The sequence below is a fragment of the Astyanax mexicanus genome, chromosome 7, assembly GCF_023375975.1.
Source record: "Astyanax mexicanus isolate ESR-SI-001 chromosome 7, AstMex3_surface, whole genome shotgun sequence".
NCBI lineage: Eukaryota > Metazoa > Chordata > Actinopteri > Characiformes > Acestrorhamphidae > Astyanax > Astyanax mexicanus.
The window spans coordinates 10,396,074-10,417,900 of record NC_064414.1 but is presented as its reverse complement, the minus strand read 5'-3'; the positions used below and the strand labels follow the sequence as shown (position 1 = coordinate 10,417,900).

The 21,827-nt window shown below is 39.1% G+C and overlaps 1 protein-coding gene across 5 annotated transcripts in view; it reads left to right on the top strand.

The window, feature by feature from the left end:
• slc8a3 (solute carrier family 8 member 3) overlaps positions 1 to 19,398 on the top strand; it is a 79,452-nt gene extending 60,054 nt beyond the window's left edge. For 3 of the 5 annotated variants that reach the window (XM_007247571.4, XM_022685025.2, XM_022685024.2), the window contains exons 3-8: positions 921 to 1,027; positions 3,651 to 3,668; positions 5,761 to 5,885; positions 6,138 to 6,237; positions 10,569 to 10,841; positions 11,323 to 19,398. In XM_007247571.4, the coding sequence (XP_007247633.1) occupies positions 921 to 1,027; positions 3,651 to 3,668; positions 5,761 to 5,885; positions 6,138 to 6,237; positions 10,569 to 10,841; positions 11,323 to 11,699 (1,000 nt within the window). In that variant the 3' untranslated portion in view covers positions 11,700 to 19,398. The remainder of the gene's footprint in view (positions 1 to 920; positions 1,028 to 3,650; positions 3,669 to 5,760; positions 5,886 to 6,137; positions 6,238 to 10,568; positions 10,842 to 11,322) is intronic. The other 2 variants (XM_022685027.2, XM_007247573.4) reach the window with 2 other exon arrangements.
• Positions 19,399 to 21,827: the final 2,429 nt, after the last annotated feature.

Sequence of the window (21,827 nt, the reverse complement as noted above, 5' to 3'; positions counted from 1 at the left end):
TATAATTGGAGTTTAAAAGCTTGAAAAATTGTGCCTGTAGTAATTCATCATTTGATATTGTTCTGTGTTGAGGAACTTAGTACATTGTTCAGTAAAAGAATGATCAACAATATATATATAAACTATGATTTTGCTCAATTGCTCATATGACCCCATTCATATTGGACTTGGAAGCGCCCTCCGGTGGATGTTAAACCCAGAAGAGATGTTTAAGTGGGTATTTTCCTCTCTAGAGTTTCTCTGGTGTCCCTCTACCTCACCAATCCCAAAAGCACCAATCTACCTCATGTCTGGCATTAGCATGATTTTTGATGTTTATCTGCTCCAGGAGAGACTTATTTTACTGGCCATACTTCTCTATGTGGGCTAGATAAGCTGAATGTGTCCATTTTCACCTGGAGTTCTGCAATAAAGTTTGACCTTCTGGAATTTTCTCCCTGTTACACACAGAATGTGTGGAGCTAATCAGTCCTCGTCTTAAATAAAGGAACAAAACAAAACATTAAAGCATCAGTCCCTAAGTTTTGTGAATTTGGGGATTTAGAGCCCTCTCTGGTGAGGATGTGTAATTGCACAGACCATGTGAAAGAGTACTGTTTAAATTCAGGTTAATATAAACAAATTGCTGTTTGGATTTCAGTTTTTTTAATATATATTGTTTTGTTGATTTTGAAATACTGTGAAAATGTAGAAAGCAATCACATTCAACAAACCTCCCAGACCACTCTGTTTTTTTTTTAGAATGAATTTATTAGATATTGCAGGAATGGTTGTGCAGGACACTGATACTATAAATTCGAGCACTTTGTTCCCTAGCAACTCAGACATTCTACTGATTTAATTTCAAAAGGGAAAATCTCAGGGACTGCTGCTTTAAAAAGATTATTCTAATTCTCTCTCTCTTTCTCTCTCTCTCTCAGTAAAACTGTTCAGGTCAGGATTATTGATGATGAAGAATATGAGAAAAATAAAAACTTCTTCCTGGAGCTGGCTGAGCCTCGCATGGTGGACATGAGCCTGCAGAAAGGTACCACTGTTCTCAAACACACACACGCACACACAAACACACACACACAAACACACACTCTCTCTTTCCACCTCTCTCTCTCTCTCTCTCTCTCTCTCTCTCTCTCTCAGGCTTTGTCTGATTGGAGTAAATCATATAAACACTGCAGGTGCTGTTTCATTCTAACACCTCATCTTACAGCTTTCACATCTCTCACTACTCTGTGTGTGTGTGTGTGTTAGTAGCTGTTCTGTTTGGTTAGACTGTTGTGTGTAATAGTAGCTGAAGCAGCCGTCAGGGCTAAACTACACACACACACACACACATTGTTATCTAATGCAGCTTTGGGCACAAAAAGGTCTCAACACTTCACATCTCTTACAGACAAAACACAGAGATACTCAAATTCTTTGTCCCCACCCATTCAACCTACAGTAGTTTAATCACACAACACACAGCTCTCACAGGTGCGTATGTGTGTGTGCAGACAGGCCACTGCTGTCACCTGCCCAGTGACAAGAAATCATCACACACACACACGCGCACACACACACACACACACAAGCAGTGTGTGATCCAGTTAGCTGGCTGTCCGGTAACTGTTGCCATGGTGCTGTCTGTCTGCCGACAGCCTGGTGTAATAGATTTAAATTAAACTGCTGGATCTGAGAGAGAGAGAGAGAGAGAATGAGAATGAGAGCAAGGGATAGCAAGATCGAGGGGTAAAGAAAGAGACGTGAGAATACAAATTAAAACGACAATTAAACAGATATAAACAGAGAGATAAACATGACATATACATGCTCTATCTCTCTCATACAAACACACACACACACTTTATTAAATCTGCAGCAACAGAAAGGAACACGGCTGTGTGTGTGTGTGTGTGTGTGTATATGTGTGATTGACTGTTACTCTGATGCTGCAGTGATGTTGGTGCCACAGGCCTCCATTCTGATAACAACACACTCTAATATAGTCTGACAGATACACACACACACACATACACTCTGCTGCCTGAGAAACAGTGCGTGTGTGTGTGTGTGTTTATGTGTGTGTGTGTTTGTGCATTCATGTGTGTGTGTGTGTGTGTGTTGTTGAATCATCTGCCTCATTTGCAGGAGTTAGCACCTGTGTGTGTGAACACTCGCACTTAAACACACACCTCTCTACACACAGCTCTTCTACCACCAGTAGGTGCTGTTCAGCAACAACACAAAGACTAATTCAGTACATCTCACTTTAATTCAGTTCACTTTAATTTAGTTCTGTTTCATGCCTTTTGGTAGGTAGTAGAGAAAGTACTAATTTTCTAATAAAGTGGCCAGTAAGAGGAAGCACAAGTAGGGGTTTCTAATAAAGTGGCCAGTGAGTGAAAGCACAAGGTAGGGGTTTCTAATAAAGTGGCCAGTAAGAGGAAGCACAAGGTAGGGGTTTCTAATAAAGTGGCCAGTGAGTGAAAGCACAAGGTAGGGGTTTCTAATAAAGTGGCCAGTAAGAGGAAGCACAAGGTAAGGGTTTCTAATAAAATGGCCAGTGAGTGAAAGCACAAGGTAGGGGTTTCTAATAAAGTGGCCAGTAAGAGGAAACACAAGGTAGGGGTTTCTAATAAAGTGGCCAGTGAGTGAAAGCACAAGGTAGCGGTTTCTAATAAAGTGGCCAGTAAAAGAAAGCACAAGGTAGCGGTTTCTAATAAAGTGGCCAGTGAGTGAAAGCACAAGGTAGGGGTTTCTAATAAAGTGGCCAGTGAGTGAAAGCACAAGGTAGGGGTTTCTAATAAAGTGGCCAGTAAAAGAAAGCACAAGGTAGAGGTTTCTAATAAAGTGGCCAGTGAGTGAAAGCACAAGGTAGGGGTTTCTAATAAAGTGGCCAGTGAGTGAAAGCACAAGGTAGGGGTTTCTAATAAAGTGGCCAGTAAAAGAAAGCACAAGGTAGCGGTTTCTAATAAAGTGGCCAGTGAGTGAAAGCACAAGGTAGGGGTTTCTAATAAAGTGGCCAGTGAGTGAAAGCACAAGGTAGGGGTTTCTAATAAAGTGGCCAGTAAAAGAAAGCACAAGGTAGAGGTTTCTAATAAAGTGGCCAGTGAGTGAAAGCACAAGGTAGGGGTTTCTAATAAAGTGGCCAGTAAAAGAAAGCACAAGGTAGAGGTTTCTAATAAAGTGGCCAGTGAGTGAAAGCACAAGGTAGGGGTTTCTAATAAAGTGGCCAGTGAGTGAAAGCACAAGGTAGGGGTTTCTAATAAAGTGGCCAGTGAGTGAAAGCACAAGGTAGGGGTTTCTAATAAAGTGGCCAGTGAGTGAAAGCACAAGGTAGGGGTTTCTAATAAAGTGGCCAGTGAGTGAAAGCACGAGGTAGGGGTTTCTAATAAAGTGGCCAGTGAGTGAAAGCACAAGATAGGGATTTCTAATAAAGTGGCCAGTGAGAGGAAGCACAATATGTGTGTGTGTGCGTGTGTGTGCATCATTTCCAGTGTTACGGCCTTGACCTTTCACCGCCATGTCTTTCCCTGTTCCTCTCTCGTCTTTTTTCTTATTTCTGTGATTGACATTTCATCATGTTTCATTCCTCCATCTGCATCTCTCTCTTTCTCCCTCTCTGTCTCTCTCTCTCTCTCTCTCTCTCTCTCTGTCTCTATGTACTACAGCTCTGTTGTTAGCTGAAGGTAAGTGCACTCATCCCTTTCTCACCCAGCAGTGTGAATTTACATGTGCGTGTGTGTTGGTGTGTTTATACACCCTCTGTGTGCAGATCCACCCTGATTGTCGCTGGTGTGTTGCGTGTCCTTGTGTGTGTTGTTTTACCTGCATGTGTTTTTCCATATTTAACTCAACCCAAACTCACACCTGCTCACTTCACACCAACCAGTAAAATTTCCACTTTATTATTAAAGCGATAGTTTGGCTAAATAAGTAGCTAAATACTTTTGCACATCTGTCAGCAATGGGTGCAACTTAAAGTAGCTGAATACATTCATTAGGGGTGTCTACAATGCATTTGCTTATATAGTGTATAAAAGCTATGTAGCACCTAAGCAGAGCGGAAGCATACTTTAGACACTGAACATTACCCATTTCATATATAATACATTTTGTGAATGGAGGATTGAACATTGTTTGCTTAACTATTGCTTTAGTACGCTTTAGTGGAACAGCAACTGTTCAGAGAACAGTATTTGTTTTTGTTCTTCTTTCTTTTCTTAGTTCATTTTTGAAACCTTTGCTAATTTTGCAGATTAGCAAATCTATTAGACATACATTTTATTCACAATACAACAAAACAGATTTTGAAAGTGAGACATTTTAGGAAATCGTAAAATGCTTTCAACATCTGTGTTCTTTGTTGCAAAGGTTTCTATTGTTCTGTGTTCTAATGTGAATCAAATATGAGTATACAAATCATTTAATCTGTTTTTATCTGTTTATTGATCCAACTTTTTTAGACTTGGTGTAGGTAGGTAGATAGGTAGGTAGGTATGTAGGTAGATAGATAACTCCTGGATATTCCACCATCAACCGAGTGGTGTAATCGGATACTTGAGGTGTTTAGAGACAGACCATGAAGAGGCAGACCACAAAAAATTACTGTAAAAACTCACATATAAAGTCTACAAAGTATACAAACCTCTTCTGGCTTTATCAGCCCAAAAACGTTACACCAGGGGTTTCCATAGCAGTGCCACAATGCAAAATGGACTCTGGAGCAGTGGAAACATGGTGTGTGGAGTGATGAATCATGCTTATTATCTTTCAGTCTTATGAACGAGTTTAGGTATTGCAGTTGCCAGGAGAACAGTATTTGACTGACTGTGCACTGTGCCAAATGTAAAGTTTGGTGGAGGAGGGATAATGCTGTGGGGCTGTTTTTTAGGTGTTGGCCTTACTACTTAGTTCCAGTGAGTGACTGTGCTTAATTGCACAAAGAAAGGTCCATAAAGGCATAGTTGGATGAGCGTGAACTTGACTGGCCCACACTCAGACCTGACTTTAACCCCATTAAACACCTTTAGAACAAACTAGAACAAAGAGTGTGAGCCAGGCCTCTTCATCCAACATCAAAAATACTCTTCTAAATGAATGGGGGGAATATTAATGCCTATTAAGCCCTCAGACCCTATATGTAAGCTCACACATCACTCATATAATTGCGTTCATGCCATAATTAACATCAGTTTCATGGGACGTAAAAAAGAGCCCTAAGGGACTCAAGATATACTAAAGCAAGCAGTTATCAAAGGTGTCCTTGTAGTTTCTGCCTTAGGATTAACAAATGAATAATACACACTGGGTTCAAATGGTTAATGCAAATTAATAGGTTTAGAATGTGATGTTCTAAAAGCCTTTTTAGGTGTCCCAATACAATTGTCTTCCACAGTGTTCATATATAGTGAAAGAAGGAGAGAGAGTTAGTGAGCAAGGCTGTTTCTTAATTAAGCTGTGGTTTCAGTTCAGACATCATCTTTCAAAGTAAAGAATGTCTTCTAAAGGGCACCTCTGAAGTGTGTGTGTGTGTGTGTGTGTGTGTGTGTGTGTGTTACAGAATGCAGTGTGTATTATTACTGCATGGAGATGATGAATAGCCTGATTGTGTGTTCGTGGAATAATCAGCTAGAGTATTATTAACAGTAGTATTACTATACTTATTACTGCAGTGTTGTGTAATATATTATTATATAATTGTATTATAAAATATATTATATTATTATTTTATATTAGCTTGTAAACATCTCTTTTTTTCTCTCTTTCTTTCTCACTCAGATATTCCTGAAAGGAAGATGTCATCAGAGGAAGAGGAAGCAAGGAGGATAGCTGAGATGGGAAAACCAATCCTGGGTGAGCACTCCAAACTGGAGGTCATCATAGAGGAGTCCTACGAGTTCAAGGTATATGCTCATGTAGACACGCACACACACACACACACACACACACACACAAACAAGCATGCATAAGATATATAAGTACACGTATTAGATATGTATGTAAGTATCTATATACACTAATGGTATTCTACATATTTATTGCATTATTGCAATACTGTAAGTATGTGTATATTTATATATAAAAATAGTATATCTCATATCTATTGTACACATGTAAGTATTTATATGCAATAATATTATATCTCACATGTGTAGAGCACAGTGGATAAGCTGATAAAGAAGACTAACCTGGCCCTGGTTGTGGGCACTAACTCGTGGAGAGAGCAGTTTATGGAGGCCATTACGGTCAGTGCAGGTAATCAGCCACAATAAACACTAACACACACTAACACACACACACGAACATACACTAATTAACAGAATTTATACTTTATCCAAATGAAAATTAACCATAGTGCAGGCTTTGATTTTGTGTGTTTTCTATATAATTATGGTTCCAAATTAGGCCACTCCTAGTTACAAATCATAGGCTAACATCAAATGACCAGTTTGATAGTGACATTGGTTAGGTAACAAAGTACCTAGTTTGCCACAAATGATCAGTTCAATGGGTAATTTAGGTAGCAAACTAGCTAGCCAGCCTAAATGACCAGTTTGACATCTAATGTAGGTGCCAAACTAGCTAGTTAGCACCAAATGACCAGTTTGAATAGTACTTTAGGTGCCAACTAGCTAGCTAACCCTTAATGGTCATTTAACATGTACTTAATGTGACATATTAACTAGCGTCCTGGCCCCTACTATTGGCCATTACAGTCTAATCATTGGAAATCTAAGTCTACTGTAAATGAACGGAAGCGCTTAACTCACCCAAATAAACAGTTTTCAGGAGAGAACTGTGTGTATTTCCAGCCATCTTACATTCAATAACAACTCAAAATGATATTGGTGGCTGATAATATGTGTAATAATGCATTTTTTTGAATCGCTGGGCTTATTTGTTGGTGGGATGGCATCTTTGTCTGCAACAACTACAGGAGACATGGCATTTCTGCACTGTGTCTATGGGATCCAGTGGCTCCTAGTGGTGTAAAATGCCATTGCATTTGTCCTGTGTGGGCATCCATACTCTGATTACGTCAGAAAACATGGTGACACCCTTGTACATTTTGGATTAGGCTTGTTGAGTAAGATACAACTTTAAAATCGTGGAAAAAAGCACGTTGCACGTTCCTCACAGTTTTTACACACAGATTTACAACATTTATAAGCGATGCTAAAATACTGTTTTATGACGGGATTTTTATGAGAATAAAATTTAAGTGTTCTTCTAAGGTGTTTTAAATTTCCTGAGCGCGATTGGCAGAGAGAGAAAGGACTAGCCGAAAATAGGGGACGACGGAAAATAGGGGACTGCAAGTTAACTTTGTTACCCTCAAATGATCAGTCTGGATGCCATTTTAGGTGGCAAACTAGCAAGCTAACCCTAAAAGATTATTTTGATGGATCATTTAGGTGACAAACTAGCCAATTAAGCTAGCTAGCCACAAATGATCACATTAACAGCTAATTAGGTGCCGAAGTAACTATCTAGCTTGTCCTAAATTATCGTTGTCAAATTAGTTTGACAGCTGGCTATCTCCCATTGATCATTTTAAAGGGTAGTTTAGGTGGCAAACCTAGCTAATCCCAAACGATTAGTTTAGATATCAAACTAACTAGCTAGACTTAAATTATCATTTGATGGAATGGAATGGAATTTTGGTGACAAACTAATTAACTTAGCTAGCCCCAAATTATCAGTTTGACTGCTAATTTAGGTGCTAAACTAACTAGCTAGCTTGTCACAAATGGCCAATTTTAAAGCTAAATCAGGTGCCAAACTAGCTAGTTAGTAACAAATTATCAGCTTAGATGGTAATTTAGGTTCCAAACTTGATAGCTGGTCCCAGGTGGCCAGTATGACAGCAAATTTGCGTGCCAAGCTAGCTAGCTAACCCTTAATGATCGTGTGACACGTACTTAATGTACCAAACTATATATCTAGTCCCAAATTATAATTTTGATGGTAATTTGGGTGGAAAACTATCAAACCTAGGTAGGCCTAAACGATTGGTGCCAAGCTAGCTAGCTTCAAATGGCCAAAGTAATGACCAAAGTAATGATGAATAATCAAGTATTCAAGTTATACTTGAACAGTCTAAGATTAAATAGCCAGTTTGACAGCTAAGCTGGGAATCTAATTAGCTAGCCCCAATTGGCCAGTATGACAGCTAGTTTAATTCATACCGCCATTATGCCATTTATTCTAGATTTGCCATTTTACCTTGGTAAAATTACCAGTTTTACAGAAGTTTGTTCATTATCTAGTCAGCTGTCTATCTAAATCTGAACTTAAATTCTCTTCTTCAGCCTAACTACCTTCTCCATATGTAGTGGGAACTTTTATATACATACATACGTACCTCAGCTAAGACTATATGATACATATTAGGTGAGATTTATCCTAACCTGTCAGCACTGTGGACATGGAAAAGCCACCCCCCCCCAACACATATCTATGGTAAATAATTGTAAAATAGGCAAAATAAATTATATTAAAGCACATTTGTGTGTGTATGAATGTAAATATAATACCAGTCAAAAGCTTTAGTCATCAATAAATAAAGAAATAAAGAAAATCACCGAATGAGAAGGTGTGTTCAGACTTCTAACTGGTTATGTATACATGTTACAGAACATTTAGATTAAAGCAGCACTGGAGAGAATTAGCCTGATTAATTATCAGGTTACTACTGATACTGATGATGTTTTATGTAACTTACAGCTTCCCCCAAATCTTTCAGTGAGTATCTGCATTTAATCCAGTCTCAGTTCACACACATTAATAATGAACACCATTAAACATGAAGACTTGCAATATACACACAAGCTAAAGCTATACATGTGCACACAAACTAGCATAAACACACACAGTTTAATTATAGCTACACAAACTCCAAAGCCTTTATAAACTACACACACACACGCCTCTCTCTGGTGCTGAAATATTAACACCATCAGCTGCGTTTACTCTTTTATGAAGCTGTGCTGAAATATGGATGCACCCGCTCCATCCGTCACCCTGAATCACTACAGTGATGACACCCCCAAAATCACCATGGTGACTGTAGGCCTGGGGGAAGCACTGATGACTGAATAACAATTATTTTTATTCCTTTTTAATTGTTATCAGTATTGCTGTTATAGAACTTTATTCTACCAACACATTCTTTCAGCAGGGTGACCATATCCAAGTTATTAAAAAGACGACACAAGAAGGACACGTCTATCCACAGTGGTTAGGATGTTGTGGTCGGGAGAACATATTTTTTTGAAAATATATGAAAATATATATAAATAAAAACAAAGTAACCTTATCAGCAACAACAAAACACTTTTTTACTTCCCTGGTCTGTGAGACAAGCTGGAAATTTTAATTGAATAATAATATAATTATATAATTATTCGGATATTGATTTGGTCCACTTGGTTATATGTCTGTTTTGACAGTTCTAAAACCTTGCATTTTTGTATTTTTTTTACTTTCTGATATCACTAGCTTCTGAATTGAAACTACTTAGCTAGTTAGCTAGCTTTACGCAGCACCAGCAGTAACACATAAGGCGTGGTTAAATGTTTAATGAAAATTATTGTAGAACTGTATTTATAAAAATATATTATTAATATCAAAATATTACCAATATGGACAATTTAGTGATGTACTGGCAACAATTCGCGATGGGCTGCTCTGTGTGTGGGCTGCTGAAAAGCTAAAGAAAGAATTTGATTCAAATATTCTAATATTGAATTGTGCATTGGTCTATAGAATTCAAAGTGCATGGCCATTAAACATGCATATGGGATGGCTGATGGGGGAACTGGGTGTTTTCACTTTGAAGTTTAAAGTTTGAAGTCCAGGAAAAAGTCCAGGACTGAATTTAGTTCCCAGTTCAGCTCTGGCTAAATTGGAATATTAAGCTGGCAAGCAAATGGTCCGTTTGACAGCCATATTTGATAACTAGCAGACTAGCCCTAAATGTAAAGTTTGACAGCTAATTTAACAAACTAGTTATTCTTCCACAGGTAAACAGTTTATGTAGAAACGTGTTATCTATCACTAAACAATGCATTTTACAACTAGGTTAAGTAACAAACTAGCTTGGTTAAGTAACAACGTGGTAATCTATTGTAAAATTATTGACAGCTTGATTAAAAGCACACCTTTTATTTATGCCCAAATTGTCAATTTAATTTAATTATTAGTTAGATCTAAATAATATGATCCGTTAAGTGGTAATTTTTTATAAGATTGGCACCTGAATTGAAACTGAATTGACAACTAGTTTAGGTCACTAAATAGCTAAACTAACTGTCAAGCTACAATTCAGGAAATTCTAAACATGCCAAATAGTTTGAATTTGTAATAAATTAGCATATGATCAATATTTTTTTCTTATAAATTCTATAAGATGTATTTATTTGCTGGTCTTTTGCTAAGTTTTAAGACCAGACTCTACTATAATGGAATACTCTTATACAAACAGTGACCTACTTGATTTTTATTTCTCTCTCGCCCCCTCCTCTCTGTCTCTCTCTCTCTCTCTCTCTAAATGTCTCCCCCCTTCCCTGCCCCCTTTCTCCCAGGAGATGAGGATGAAGATGATGCAGGGGAGGAACGGCTTCCGTCCTGTTTTGATTACGTGATGCATTTTCTGACGGTCTTCTGGAAGGTTCTGTTTGCCTGTGTTCCTCCCACTGACTACTGGAATGGCTGGGCGTGTTTTATCATCTCTATTGTCATCATTGGCCTGCTAACGGCCGTAATCGGTGACCTGGCCAGCCACTTCGGCTGCACCATCGGCCTGAAAGACTCCGTCACGGCTGTGGTGTTTGTAGCTCTTGGCACGTCTGTGCCAGGTGAGTATTAGTCAGCTGCTTTACACTGTAAGCTTAGATAATAAAATCATTTGAGGTAATAATGCTATAGAGTAAACAGTATAGCACACAGCCAACACAGAGTCAGCAGCTCAGAAAGAGAGGCTTGCTCTTACAGCCTACAACATTGAGCCCAGGCAGCTAATCATAATATATAATATATATCATAATATATGTTTAACTAAGGTAGCCTGGAGGGAACGACTACACAGTAAAGGTAATTCTCAGAAACTGGCTGACACTCCCAAAAAGATTAGTTACCGATTATGCCATTGAGTTTCGCACTCTTTCAGCGGAAAGTGGATAAAATGCTAGCGCCCTTGTCTTAGCATTTTACCATAGGCTTAGCAAGGATCTTAAGGATGAGCTCGCTGTTAAACTCCATTGTTATAAGCTGTGGGAGTAAGTCTGAATTATGTTTTACCTCAAGCTCTCTTTCTCTCTCCGTCTTTCTCTCTTTTAGACACCTTTGCCAGTAAAGTCGCAGCCGTCCAGGACACGTACGCGGACGCCTCCATTGGTAACGTAACCGGTAGCAATGCCGTTAACGTTTTCCTGGGTATTGGAGTGGCCTGGTCCGTCGCTGCCATCTACTGGCACATGCAAGGGAGAGCGTTTGAGGTCCCGGCGGGTTCCCTTGCCTTCTCCGTCACACTCTTCACCATCTTTGCCTTCCTGGCAGTGAGTGTGTTGCTGTACCGGCGGCGGGCGCACATTGGCGGGGAACTGGGTGGCCCCCGCAGCCATCGCATCTTTACCACCCTCTTCTTCCTCAGCCTGTGGTTCCTCTACATCCTCTTCTCCAGCCTGGAGGCCTACTGTCACATACAGGGCTTCTGAAGTGGGAGAGAGTGGGAGAGAGAGGGAGAAGGACTAAGAGATGTTATAGAGCAAAAAAGAAGAAAAGAAAGGAGGGATGGAGCGACAGAGGAGGAAAGAACAGAGAGAAGGTGGATTAATGATGAGGAGAGAGAGAGATTTATGTTTTATATGCAGCAGTTAGAGCAGTACAGTGCTGTGATTTACACAGTTGGTATGAAGAATAGCAAAGTTTTACACACATATTTAGCTGGACTGGACTAAATCAAGACAGATTACACTGAACCAGATTAAAAAAGTAGATCCAGCAGAACTGTATCAACCCACAGTCAATAAAACCAGACTGGACTGAAATGTAGCAGATCAAGCAAGCGTGGTCTTAATCAGGCTGAATTGGACTAAATCATGTTAGATTTGAAATCAAATTAGGTAAAACCACATTAGACTCATCTGAACTAGACTAAATAAAGTCTGACTGGACAGAAATGGATTGGGTCAAGCCCAGCAGGCGATTTGACAGGACTGATCAAGCCAGGAGGCAACGGCATGAACGTAACTTAACTGCACTGGACTGAACCAGACTCTTATCAAGACAGATCAGAGTGGGCTTTACTGTATCAAGCGGGACTAGACAGAATTTGACAGGACTATATGAAGCTGTATCAGCCTAGATTGAACTCCACTGTACTGTATCAAATCGGACTGCTTTTTAGCCAGAATAGACTGTATCAAGCTGGACTAGACTGAAATATCCTCGACAGGACTGTGTTGTATCAGGCTGAATTTACCCAAGTCAAGCTTGGACTAAACTATTTTAAAGTGGACTGGACTAGACTGAAACAGGCTGCACCATATCAGACTTGACCGGATTGTATCAAGCCACACTGGACTGTATTAAGCTGTACCGGACAAGACTAGACTTAACTAGACTTGACTGGACTGTATTAAAGCCAGACTGCACTAGATTGAACTGGACTGGATTATATCAAGCTGAACTGGACAAAATCATTCTTAACTATCAAGCCAGACTGGACTCGATTGAACTATACTGGACTGTATCATGTCGGACTACACTGAACCAGACTCAACTGTATTAAGTTGGACTAGAATAAATTAGGCTGACCATACTTACGCTAGTTTAAACTTTACTGGACAATTGAACCAGACTGGGTTGTATCAAGCTGGACTAGACTAAAATAGACTCGTCTGTTTTAAGCCAGACATAACTAGACTGGACTGTATTATATCAGGTTGAACTGATCTTACTCAAGCTAGTTCAAACTGGACTATACCGTATTTTATCAAACCAGACTGGACTGTTATCAGGCTGGACTGAACCAGACTGGACTGTTATCAGGCTGGACTGAACCAGACTGGACTGTTATCAGGCTGGACTGAACCGGACTTGGCTGTATCAGGCTGGACTAAACCGGACTGGGCCGTATCAGGCTGGACTGGACTGACTGTATTGGGCTGGACTGTATCAGGCTGGACTGGACTAAACCGGACTTGCCTGTATCAGGCTGGACTGTATCAGGCTGGACTGGACGGGACTTGGCTGTATCAGGCTGGACTAAACTGGGCTGGACTGTATCAGGCTGAACTGAACTGGGCTGGACTGTATCAGGCTAGACTGGACCAGACTGGACTGAACCAGACTGGACTGCACTGAACCCGACTGGGCTGTATCAGGCTGGACTGAACCGGACTGGGCTGGACTGAATCGGACTGGGCTGTATTAGGCTGGACTGAACCGGACTGGGCTGGACTGAACCGGACTGGGCTATATCAGGCTGGACTGGACTGGACTGGACTGCATCAGGCTGGACTGGACTGCATCAGGCTGGACTGGACTAAACCGGACTGGGCTGTATCAGGCTGGACTGGACTGACTGTATCAGGCTGCACTGGACTGTACTGTATCAGGCTGGACTGAACCGGACTGGGCTGTATCATGCTGGACTGGACTGGACTGTATCAGGCTGGACTGAACCGGACTGGGCTGTATCAGGCTGGACTGGACTGGACTGTATCAGGCTGGACTGAACCGGACTGGGCTGTATCATGCTGGACTGGACTGAACCGGGCTGGACTGCTTAGTGAAATGGGAAAGGTTAGTGAGATGAGAGGAACACTCGTCCCTCCAGTTAGCATTCTGCCTCTCTCTCTCTTGTTCGCTCTCTCTCTCTCTCGCTGTGTCTGAGAGTGTGTGCAGGAGGGGACACACTAAGTGCAGTCGGAGCTTTTCACAATCTCTATTTTTCTCACTGAGCTGCTGAGAACGACTCTTTTCTAACGAAGTATTTTGGGAAAAAAAGATGACACTAAAAAAACTACAAAAAGATTAAAGAACTATTTTCTGATCTAAACAGAGACGAAACTATTTCAGCAGAAAATGAAGAAATATATAATACTTACTGGAAATCTGTTACTGAGGGACATTCGGGGGGGTGCATTACGCTGTTTCTTTTTCGTTTGCTTAGTTTGCTTGAACTCACAAGCTTACTCAAAACACACACACACACACACATACAGGCCAAAGTGAAGACACATAACGGGGGGAAGTGAAGAACACCGGATTACAAAACAGAGAAGCAAGAAGAGAACGAAGGAGAAGAAAAGGAGAAAACAAACATTTCTGAGACGTTTCTCTAACACTGCATTTCCTCAGTCATGGATCAGCTGTGTGTGGAGTACGCTGTGTGATGATAAGTGTGAAGTGTGTGTTCATGTTTTTTGTAGATTTTGTGCATTTTTAAAGATGTGCATTATCACTCCCACAGCCCCCACCATTCCCCCTCCCCTTTTAAGATCGGGAATCAATAGAGAGAATGAGGGAAGGAGGGAATAGAAGAGAAAGGTGATGAAGGGTCACAGAGAGGTCAGTTACACAAACATTATTTTTTATTTTGAAAAAGGAGAGCTGCTTTGTGCTACACATACGTCTTAATTTAAAATCTAGTTTAGTAATACGACTATATTATGCTCTAAAGAAGCTGGAGCCAACTTCATATCTCTCTCTCTACTTCTCCATATATATACATATATACACATACACAGTCATATACAAAGACTGCTTTCAATTTCTACACAGTTCTATTCTATTCTGACGCAATTTCTATTTATATATAAAAATATTTCTGCACATTTTATACACAATTTCAATTTATTTACTAATATTAGCATTACAATATTAACTCATATTGTATTTAATGTATTATTTATTTTGTATATATCATTATTCATGTGTCCATGATACAATTGCAGTAATTTGGAGCTTCCACAGCAAGTGAATTTAGCAAGATTGGATATTTATGTGGAAAGTATTTTTTTAGTCAAAAATACCATTTAATTCCAATATTAAATGTAGGTTTAGTTTATAAAAATGTGACAAAACAAAAATATCAAAGTGTCACGTGTAGTCCAGAGAAAGGATTGAGAATTGAGTTGGGGTAACGATACATATTATATGATACAAAAGATATAATAGGGACACTAATATCATAAAGAACTAATTTACACACACAATGTAAGCAGCAATTGTGTATTAGAATGTGCAGAAGGGTGTTTCTGTGGAGAATGAGACTTATTTATACATCAACTAAACATGAAGTCCCAAATGTTCACATAAACTATATATTTATATAAGAGAGCCAAATGAATCAAATAAAACTTAAAGTTTTAATTAATAATTAAGAGAAAACACGAGAGGAATCATATCCATTTATTCTGCTGCAGTGGCTTCAGTCCAGTACTGACCGCAGACTTCTTGTGCCTGTTTCGGTGGGCAGAGGTGTTTATAATCGAAGCACTGACCGGCTGAACTGTCACCTCACAGTGATTCAATTCAATTACGATTCTTTAGGGCACATCATGAGTTGATTCAGTTGGATCACTTTTTTTCTTTTAATAGAATAAACACTTTTGTTGTTAAATCAAGGCATTTTTCATGCCTGTATGATGAATTGGAATAGATATTTAACATATATTAGATTAGCGAATTATAAAAGAGAAGTATCCGAGAGCCTAAAACCAAAGAGCAGGACCCTCCTGTGACCTCCTGACCCTTGTGTGGAAAGACCACGCATAATGTACCCTGAGTGTGTGTGGGTGGGGATTTCCTGGTGTAATGATGTGTGTGTGTGTGTGTGTGTTCAGCTTGTTACACAGTCTTATCCAACCTGACTCTTTTATAGAATGGGGAAGGTGTAATTATTGCATTCATCCACTAGAAGTCAGAAAAAAACATGGGTATTCAGTTAAAACATGTTAATATATTAATATTTATACATTTACTTTCAGACAGCTGTGTCACAGTATGTGTGTGTGTGTGTGTGTGTGTGCGCGCGTGTTATATAGGAGCCAGATCATATACACATACACACACCAGTGCTGCGGTTTGTTGCTTTTTCAGTGGCTTATTTTTATACATATTTTAGTTTTTGTTACATTTATGTTACAATAGAAATGACCAGTTCTTAAAACACACATATACACACTCACACTCACACAATGCCTGGCTGATTTTCATGCAAGTGCATTTTTTATGATCTGGCTTCTCTCGCTGGCTGTCTAGTGGCTTTAATAGACAAACACACGCGGTCAAACTGCACTTTTGGAGAAGATTAAAGTGAAAAGGTTGACGTTCTGCTGAAGGACCTTCACCTCCAGAACCTGTCTGTGCAAGTCTTCTGCCTTTTACTCCTCTTTCTACTTCTCCTTTTTTCTCAGTGTGTGTGTGAGGAATGTGTGTTAAGCGTAAGCAAACCTTTCCTTTACCTGCGCTCACACACACAAACATATACAGTATATAAATATATATATATATGCACACAGAAATTAGTGCAAAAAAGAAAAAAGCATAAATATTTATGAAGAAGAGAAATATCACTGCTGTATATTTTTATACAATCTTCACTTTCTGACACCCGAATTGCTTCCGGTGAGCCCTTTGGCCTTTTTGACCTTTTGACCCGTTTGTGCGCGTGTGTGTGTGTGTGTGTGTGTGTATGGGTGTGTGTGTATGGGTGTGTGTGAGCCCCCCTGCTGTTGCCTATAGAGTCTCTCTGCACACTGTAAATGGTTTTAATATGAAAATCCAGCTATTCTGGGCCACCAGGTGGGGGTGGGCGGGTGTTGTGGTGGGGAGGGGGGCGAAGCAGATGTGAAATATGAACTATATCTTTGCTGTTTACATATCATGATGTTTTCAATTATGCACATTCTGTTGTTTTTAATGGTTGTGTGTAGCGGAGTGTGTGCAGGTGACCTGAGCTCAGTGCTGACGTCCATGGGGCTCACTCAGTGAAACCTCCACCCCAAAGCAGCCAATGATGATCATTTACAGTCAGGCGCTGAGCTGGTCTGTTCCATTTACTTACAGTCTTAATCAGATCTCAGAGCCGCTGAAGAGAGGACAAAACAAAGTTAGTTAAATAAAAATATCTAATATTTTTTTATTTTGAGATTATTATATATTACTTCCTTGTACTTGTTTTAATTAATTAAACCAACTAAACGTGTTTTATTGTATTGACAGAACATGTTACTTAATAAAGCAAAACATTTGCTTTATTATAACACTTAAACCATCAAAAATACCTCCCAATGGAATCAGACACTTTCAGTAGATTAAATTACTTAAAACAAGGAACAGTGAGTAACAATTAAGATGAATATTCGTATACCACTCTGAAAACAAAGCACCCAGATCAACCATTCCCTTTCCTTTTTTTGAAATAAAGCCAAAATTATGTAGAGTTTGCACCAGAGGCGGACTCATTCAGTAGACCCGCCCCTTTCTTCAAAGCCAAGTGTGTTTAAAGTCCAATTTACACTTCTGCGTCAAACCCACAACGTAGCCTGATGTGCACCTCCCCAGAAACATAGCTAACTTACTGTTCAATGCACGACGCAAACAGCGGCAGCTTTGATTGATCCACGAGCCTCGTCTTCCCGCCCACATTTTCCCGCCTTTGTGGGGGTTAAACTGCAGAGCGACGTAGAATCACAGACAAATTAATACCGAAGTATAAACGTGCACAGTCATGTAGGGCACTTGTGTTGACTTGACACAGAAGTATAAACCAGCCTTAATGCTGCCCTCAAATCCATATCAGAATCTCATGTTCAGACCCGTAAGTATAATTTTTAATCTAAAACAACGTAAACACACTTAAAAAAATGGTTTATCCTTTAATTCTGTACATGCAGTACCAGTCAAGGTTGGACACACTTTAAATTCAGTGGTGTTTCTTTATTTTAAAATGTTCTGCATTGTAGATTAATTCTAAAGTTATTCAAACAATGAAGAACAAGAAATGGAATAATTAAGTAAAAGAGATTTTCTAAACGTTTTATGGGGTCAGTTTTAGTTTTATGAAGTAGAGTCAATGTAGAATGGCTTTCAGTTAACAGCTGTGCTGAACAGGTTAAGAGTTAATTACTTAAATTTCTTGCCTCCTAATGTGTTTGGGAGCATCAGGTGTAAAGTTGTGAAGAGGTAGAGTTGGTATACAGTGAATTTGTATTTGAGTAATGTTCTAATGTCCTAGGTAAAGAAAATAATACTTTTAAAAAACTAAAAAACTTTTGAAAGCATCCTCAAGTGCAGTCTCAAAGACTATCAAAAATGTTATAATGAAACTGACTCTCATCAGGACCGCCCAAGAAAGGAAAACCAAGAATTGCTTCTTGTATTTTGGTTTGTTTAACATTTTTTAGGTTTACCACATGATTGCTTATGTATTCTTTTTTATTTTGGATTACTTAAAAAAAGAAAAATATTGAAGAGAAGGTGTGTCCAACATTTGACTGGTGTTGTGTATTCACAAGTACTGCAAACAAATTATACAAACAAAGAGTAACATAAGAGTATTTAGTTAGCATTTTTGTTCCAGTAAGACACAGTGTATCAGTAGCACATGCGTATCTATTTATTTCATGTGCGGATGGGAGCAAACCAATAAAAAATAGGCTGAAGTTGCTTTTAAATCAGTGGTTTCTATTAACTCCCCCAACTCAATCCAAGTTGGTACTCCCACGTTTACAACTAGTATATACGAGTTTGTGGTGGTGTTCATGTAGAACCCTCTCATAAGTACTCTCATGAGTAGAACTGCATTATGATTTAGTTTATAATGTACCTGCCTCATATTCAGCTGCTCTGAGATTAGATAAACACAGCAGTTTTATGAAGATGTTAGGGCATTTTAAAGCTACAGTCAGTCCATTCTCGCTGTAGGTGTGATCTTGTGGCTAATCTGTTGGGTGAATGCTGTTCTTTCTGCCTGTAGATGAAGGTTCTTCTGATCTAAGTGTGTTCCAGATTGTAGAAGAATAAAGGGGCTTTTTAAATGCTGATTAACAGATTGACTGTAGCTTTAACGGTATATTTGTTGAAGAGCAGTACATTTTTTCAAAGTGTTTGAGATCATCTAAGTCTTACAGACCTTCTTCAGGGGTCATTTATTCAGCACACACAGTTCACACACTCGACCTCCGCTGCACCGTGGTGATAAAGCAGATGAATTGATGGTTCTGTTTGTCCATCTTTGTTTTTTACTCTTCAGACACTCATAATCAATGTTCTTTTTATTTCAGGGAATTATGCATGACATTTATCTTTATTTACTTAATTTATGTCAGTTTATTTATTTGTTTTGGATTATTTTTGTCAACAGAACAATAAAGGAACTTATTTGAAAAAGCACTAAAATAATTTGTGCCTGTTGGTGACGTGTCATTATTTCAAGGATTTAAGAAGACTTTATTGTTTTTCACATCACATGTGGTACATGAGGTGGAATAAAAAGAAATAAAATATAATAAAATAGATATCGAGATAAATACACAAAAATATTATGTTCTGTCTAGGTGTAGACTTTTTCTTGGCCCAGTCCAAAAAAATCAAAGCAACTCCAAAATGAAAACAGAAATAGTTTAAATAATGTCTTATTTATTCAAATTGTAATAAATGGCATTATAATGGTTCTGCAACTATTCCTGCAAAGCCAAATACTATATCTCAAAAACAGTGCAGAGTGCACCCTTCATATTTAAAAAAAACAGTTTATTATATTTTTTATCGAACAAAAGGTGTGAATGGGGAGCAAGTGTGTTAAATTTGGAGTTTGGGGTAGAATTCTTTTATAATGACCACTGGATATTCAACATGGCATTTCATGGCAAGAGGATGTGGGAAACAGGCTTGTTCCTTTCCACAAAGATGGCCAAGGCTGATTTCTAACACCCAAAAACAGATACAGTGGACAAGGTCATATAGCAGTTTTTTTAGGTTTTTCAACAGAGTCCCATGGGTTGACCACAGAGGTTAAAGAGCCACTGAATCCTAAACTATATTTTCCCTGAAATGTGTACTTTTGAAGTAATGAAACATACCAGTCCTGCTTAAAATGTTTGTAAAAATGTGCTAACCTTTAAAAAAAACACTTTCATTGTGGTAATTTCCAGCTGTGCTATAGGTGATGACGATGTGTCCATGCACTTTGGTACGCAGACACATCGCAATATGCAGATCAGTCTATCAATAATTCCGCCCCCTGCAATTGCCCCATATGAACCCATTCCTTTTGGACTTACTCAGGTGCGCCCTCTACTGGTCTCCTCTTTAGAGAGTCTTCTGTCCACATGATGGCAGCATAACATCTGCAGTACAAGAGAAGCAGAAAAATGAGCAGCAAAATCAGATGAGTTACTAGCTGAACACTCCTTTTGTGATGTGAAAGTGACTTATTTCTGTAATATGTCTCTATTTAAAGAAAAATGCAAAAACGCTGCAGTTAAAGTTACCATTCTGACCTGGTTTCACAGACAGACTACTTTCATTCATGTATAGAGAATTCAAGGCCAGAGACATGAATTGAACACTGGAAGAGACATTTCGTTACTGGCTTATATATATATATATATATATATATATATATATATATATATATATATATATATATATATATATATATATATATATATATATGTATTACCACTGTTCACCATCAGGTGTCCAAGAGTAGAGGATTTTGTATATTATCATTTACAGATTACAGATGACAAATTGTATGACAAATTATTTTCAGGATGTTGTGATGGTTATCATAAATTTAGTATAGTATAAACAGCACTTCATTGCTAATAATCAGCTTAAAACGGTGTTCAGTTGAGTTTAAATCATTGTGTTGTTTTGATATAGTGATTCTGTTTTTTTTTGTTGTTTTTTTTTTAAGAAAGCTTGCTCAGTGGGTCGGGTATGCTTGACCAGGCGTGAAAGCTGTGTTTGAGCTTGGGAGAGGTCCAGAGTACTCATCTCTGGTCCTCCTGAAATCAGTGCTCCCGGGTTTGCTTTAAACTGACTCCACTCCCTGTGCTGCATATGAGGTTGCGTGATTGGCTAATTCTGTAATATGTGTTAGTACTATCAGTGTATCCTAATAAAACCTGACTGTGATAGGACTGGAGCAAGGGTACTGTAATAAGCTCAGCTTTGTGAAGTGAGCGTGAGTACTGACATCATGGTGACCCAGACAGCAGGCGACTTCGATCCGGATCCGTTTTTTCTACGCCTTTTCTCCGCATAACAGTCACATCTGTTTAGTAGATGTGGCCCGGCTACCGTCCAGGTCCAGTTTGTGATAAGATTCCAATAATTTATCTATAATAATTAATTTATAATATTAAATTAATAATTTTAGGAGATGCGGATCCAGGCCAGTGGGAATATGGATGCAGGTTGGAGGAGATACAGATTTGGGCCAGAGTTGTACGCCTCCGGTCCGGAACAGATCCAGATGTGAAATGAGGTTCCGGATGTGGGCCAGATTTGGGTCATATGAGTAAAGAAATTGCTGAGATCTGGCCCGGTGCTGTGTCGCATTTGGCCCATGCCTGCTAATCAAATCTGTACTGGTATTGGCCCACTGTGCAAAAGGACACCGGGCCAGAACATTTGGATGATTTGCGCCGGATCCGATCCAGAGATCATTTTTGCTATCTGTGGATGAATGCTCATCTTGCGCTGGCCTGCATGGAGCATAAACTTATCTGAGAACGCCTGGAGGAGGTCCTGCATGGTGAAATGCAAAGTGCTACAAAAGCCCAGTCACTCACTGCTTAAGTGTTTGTATTCAATCAAAT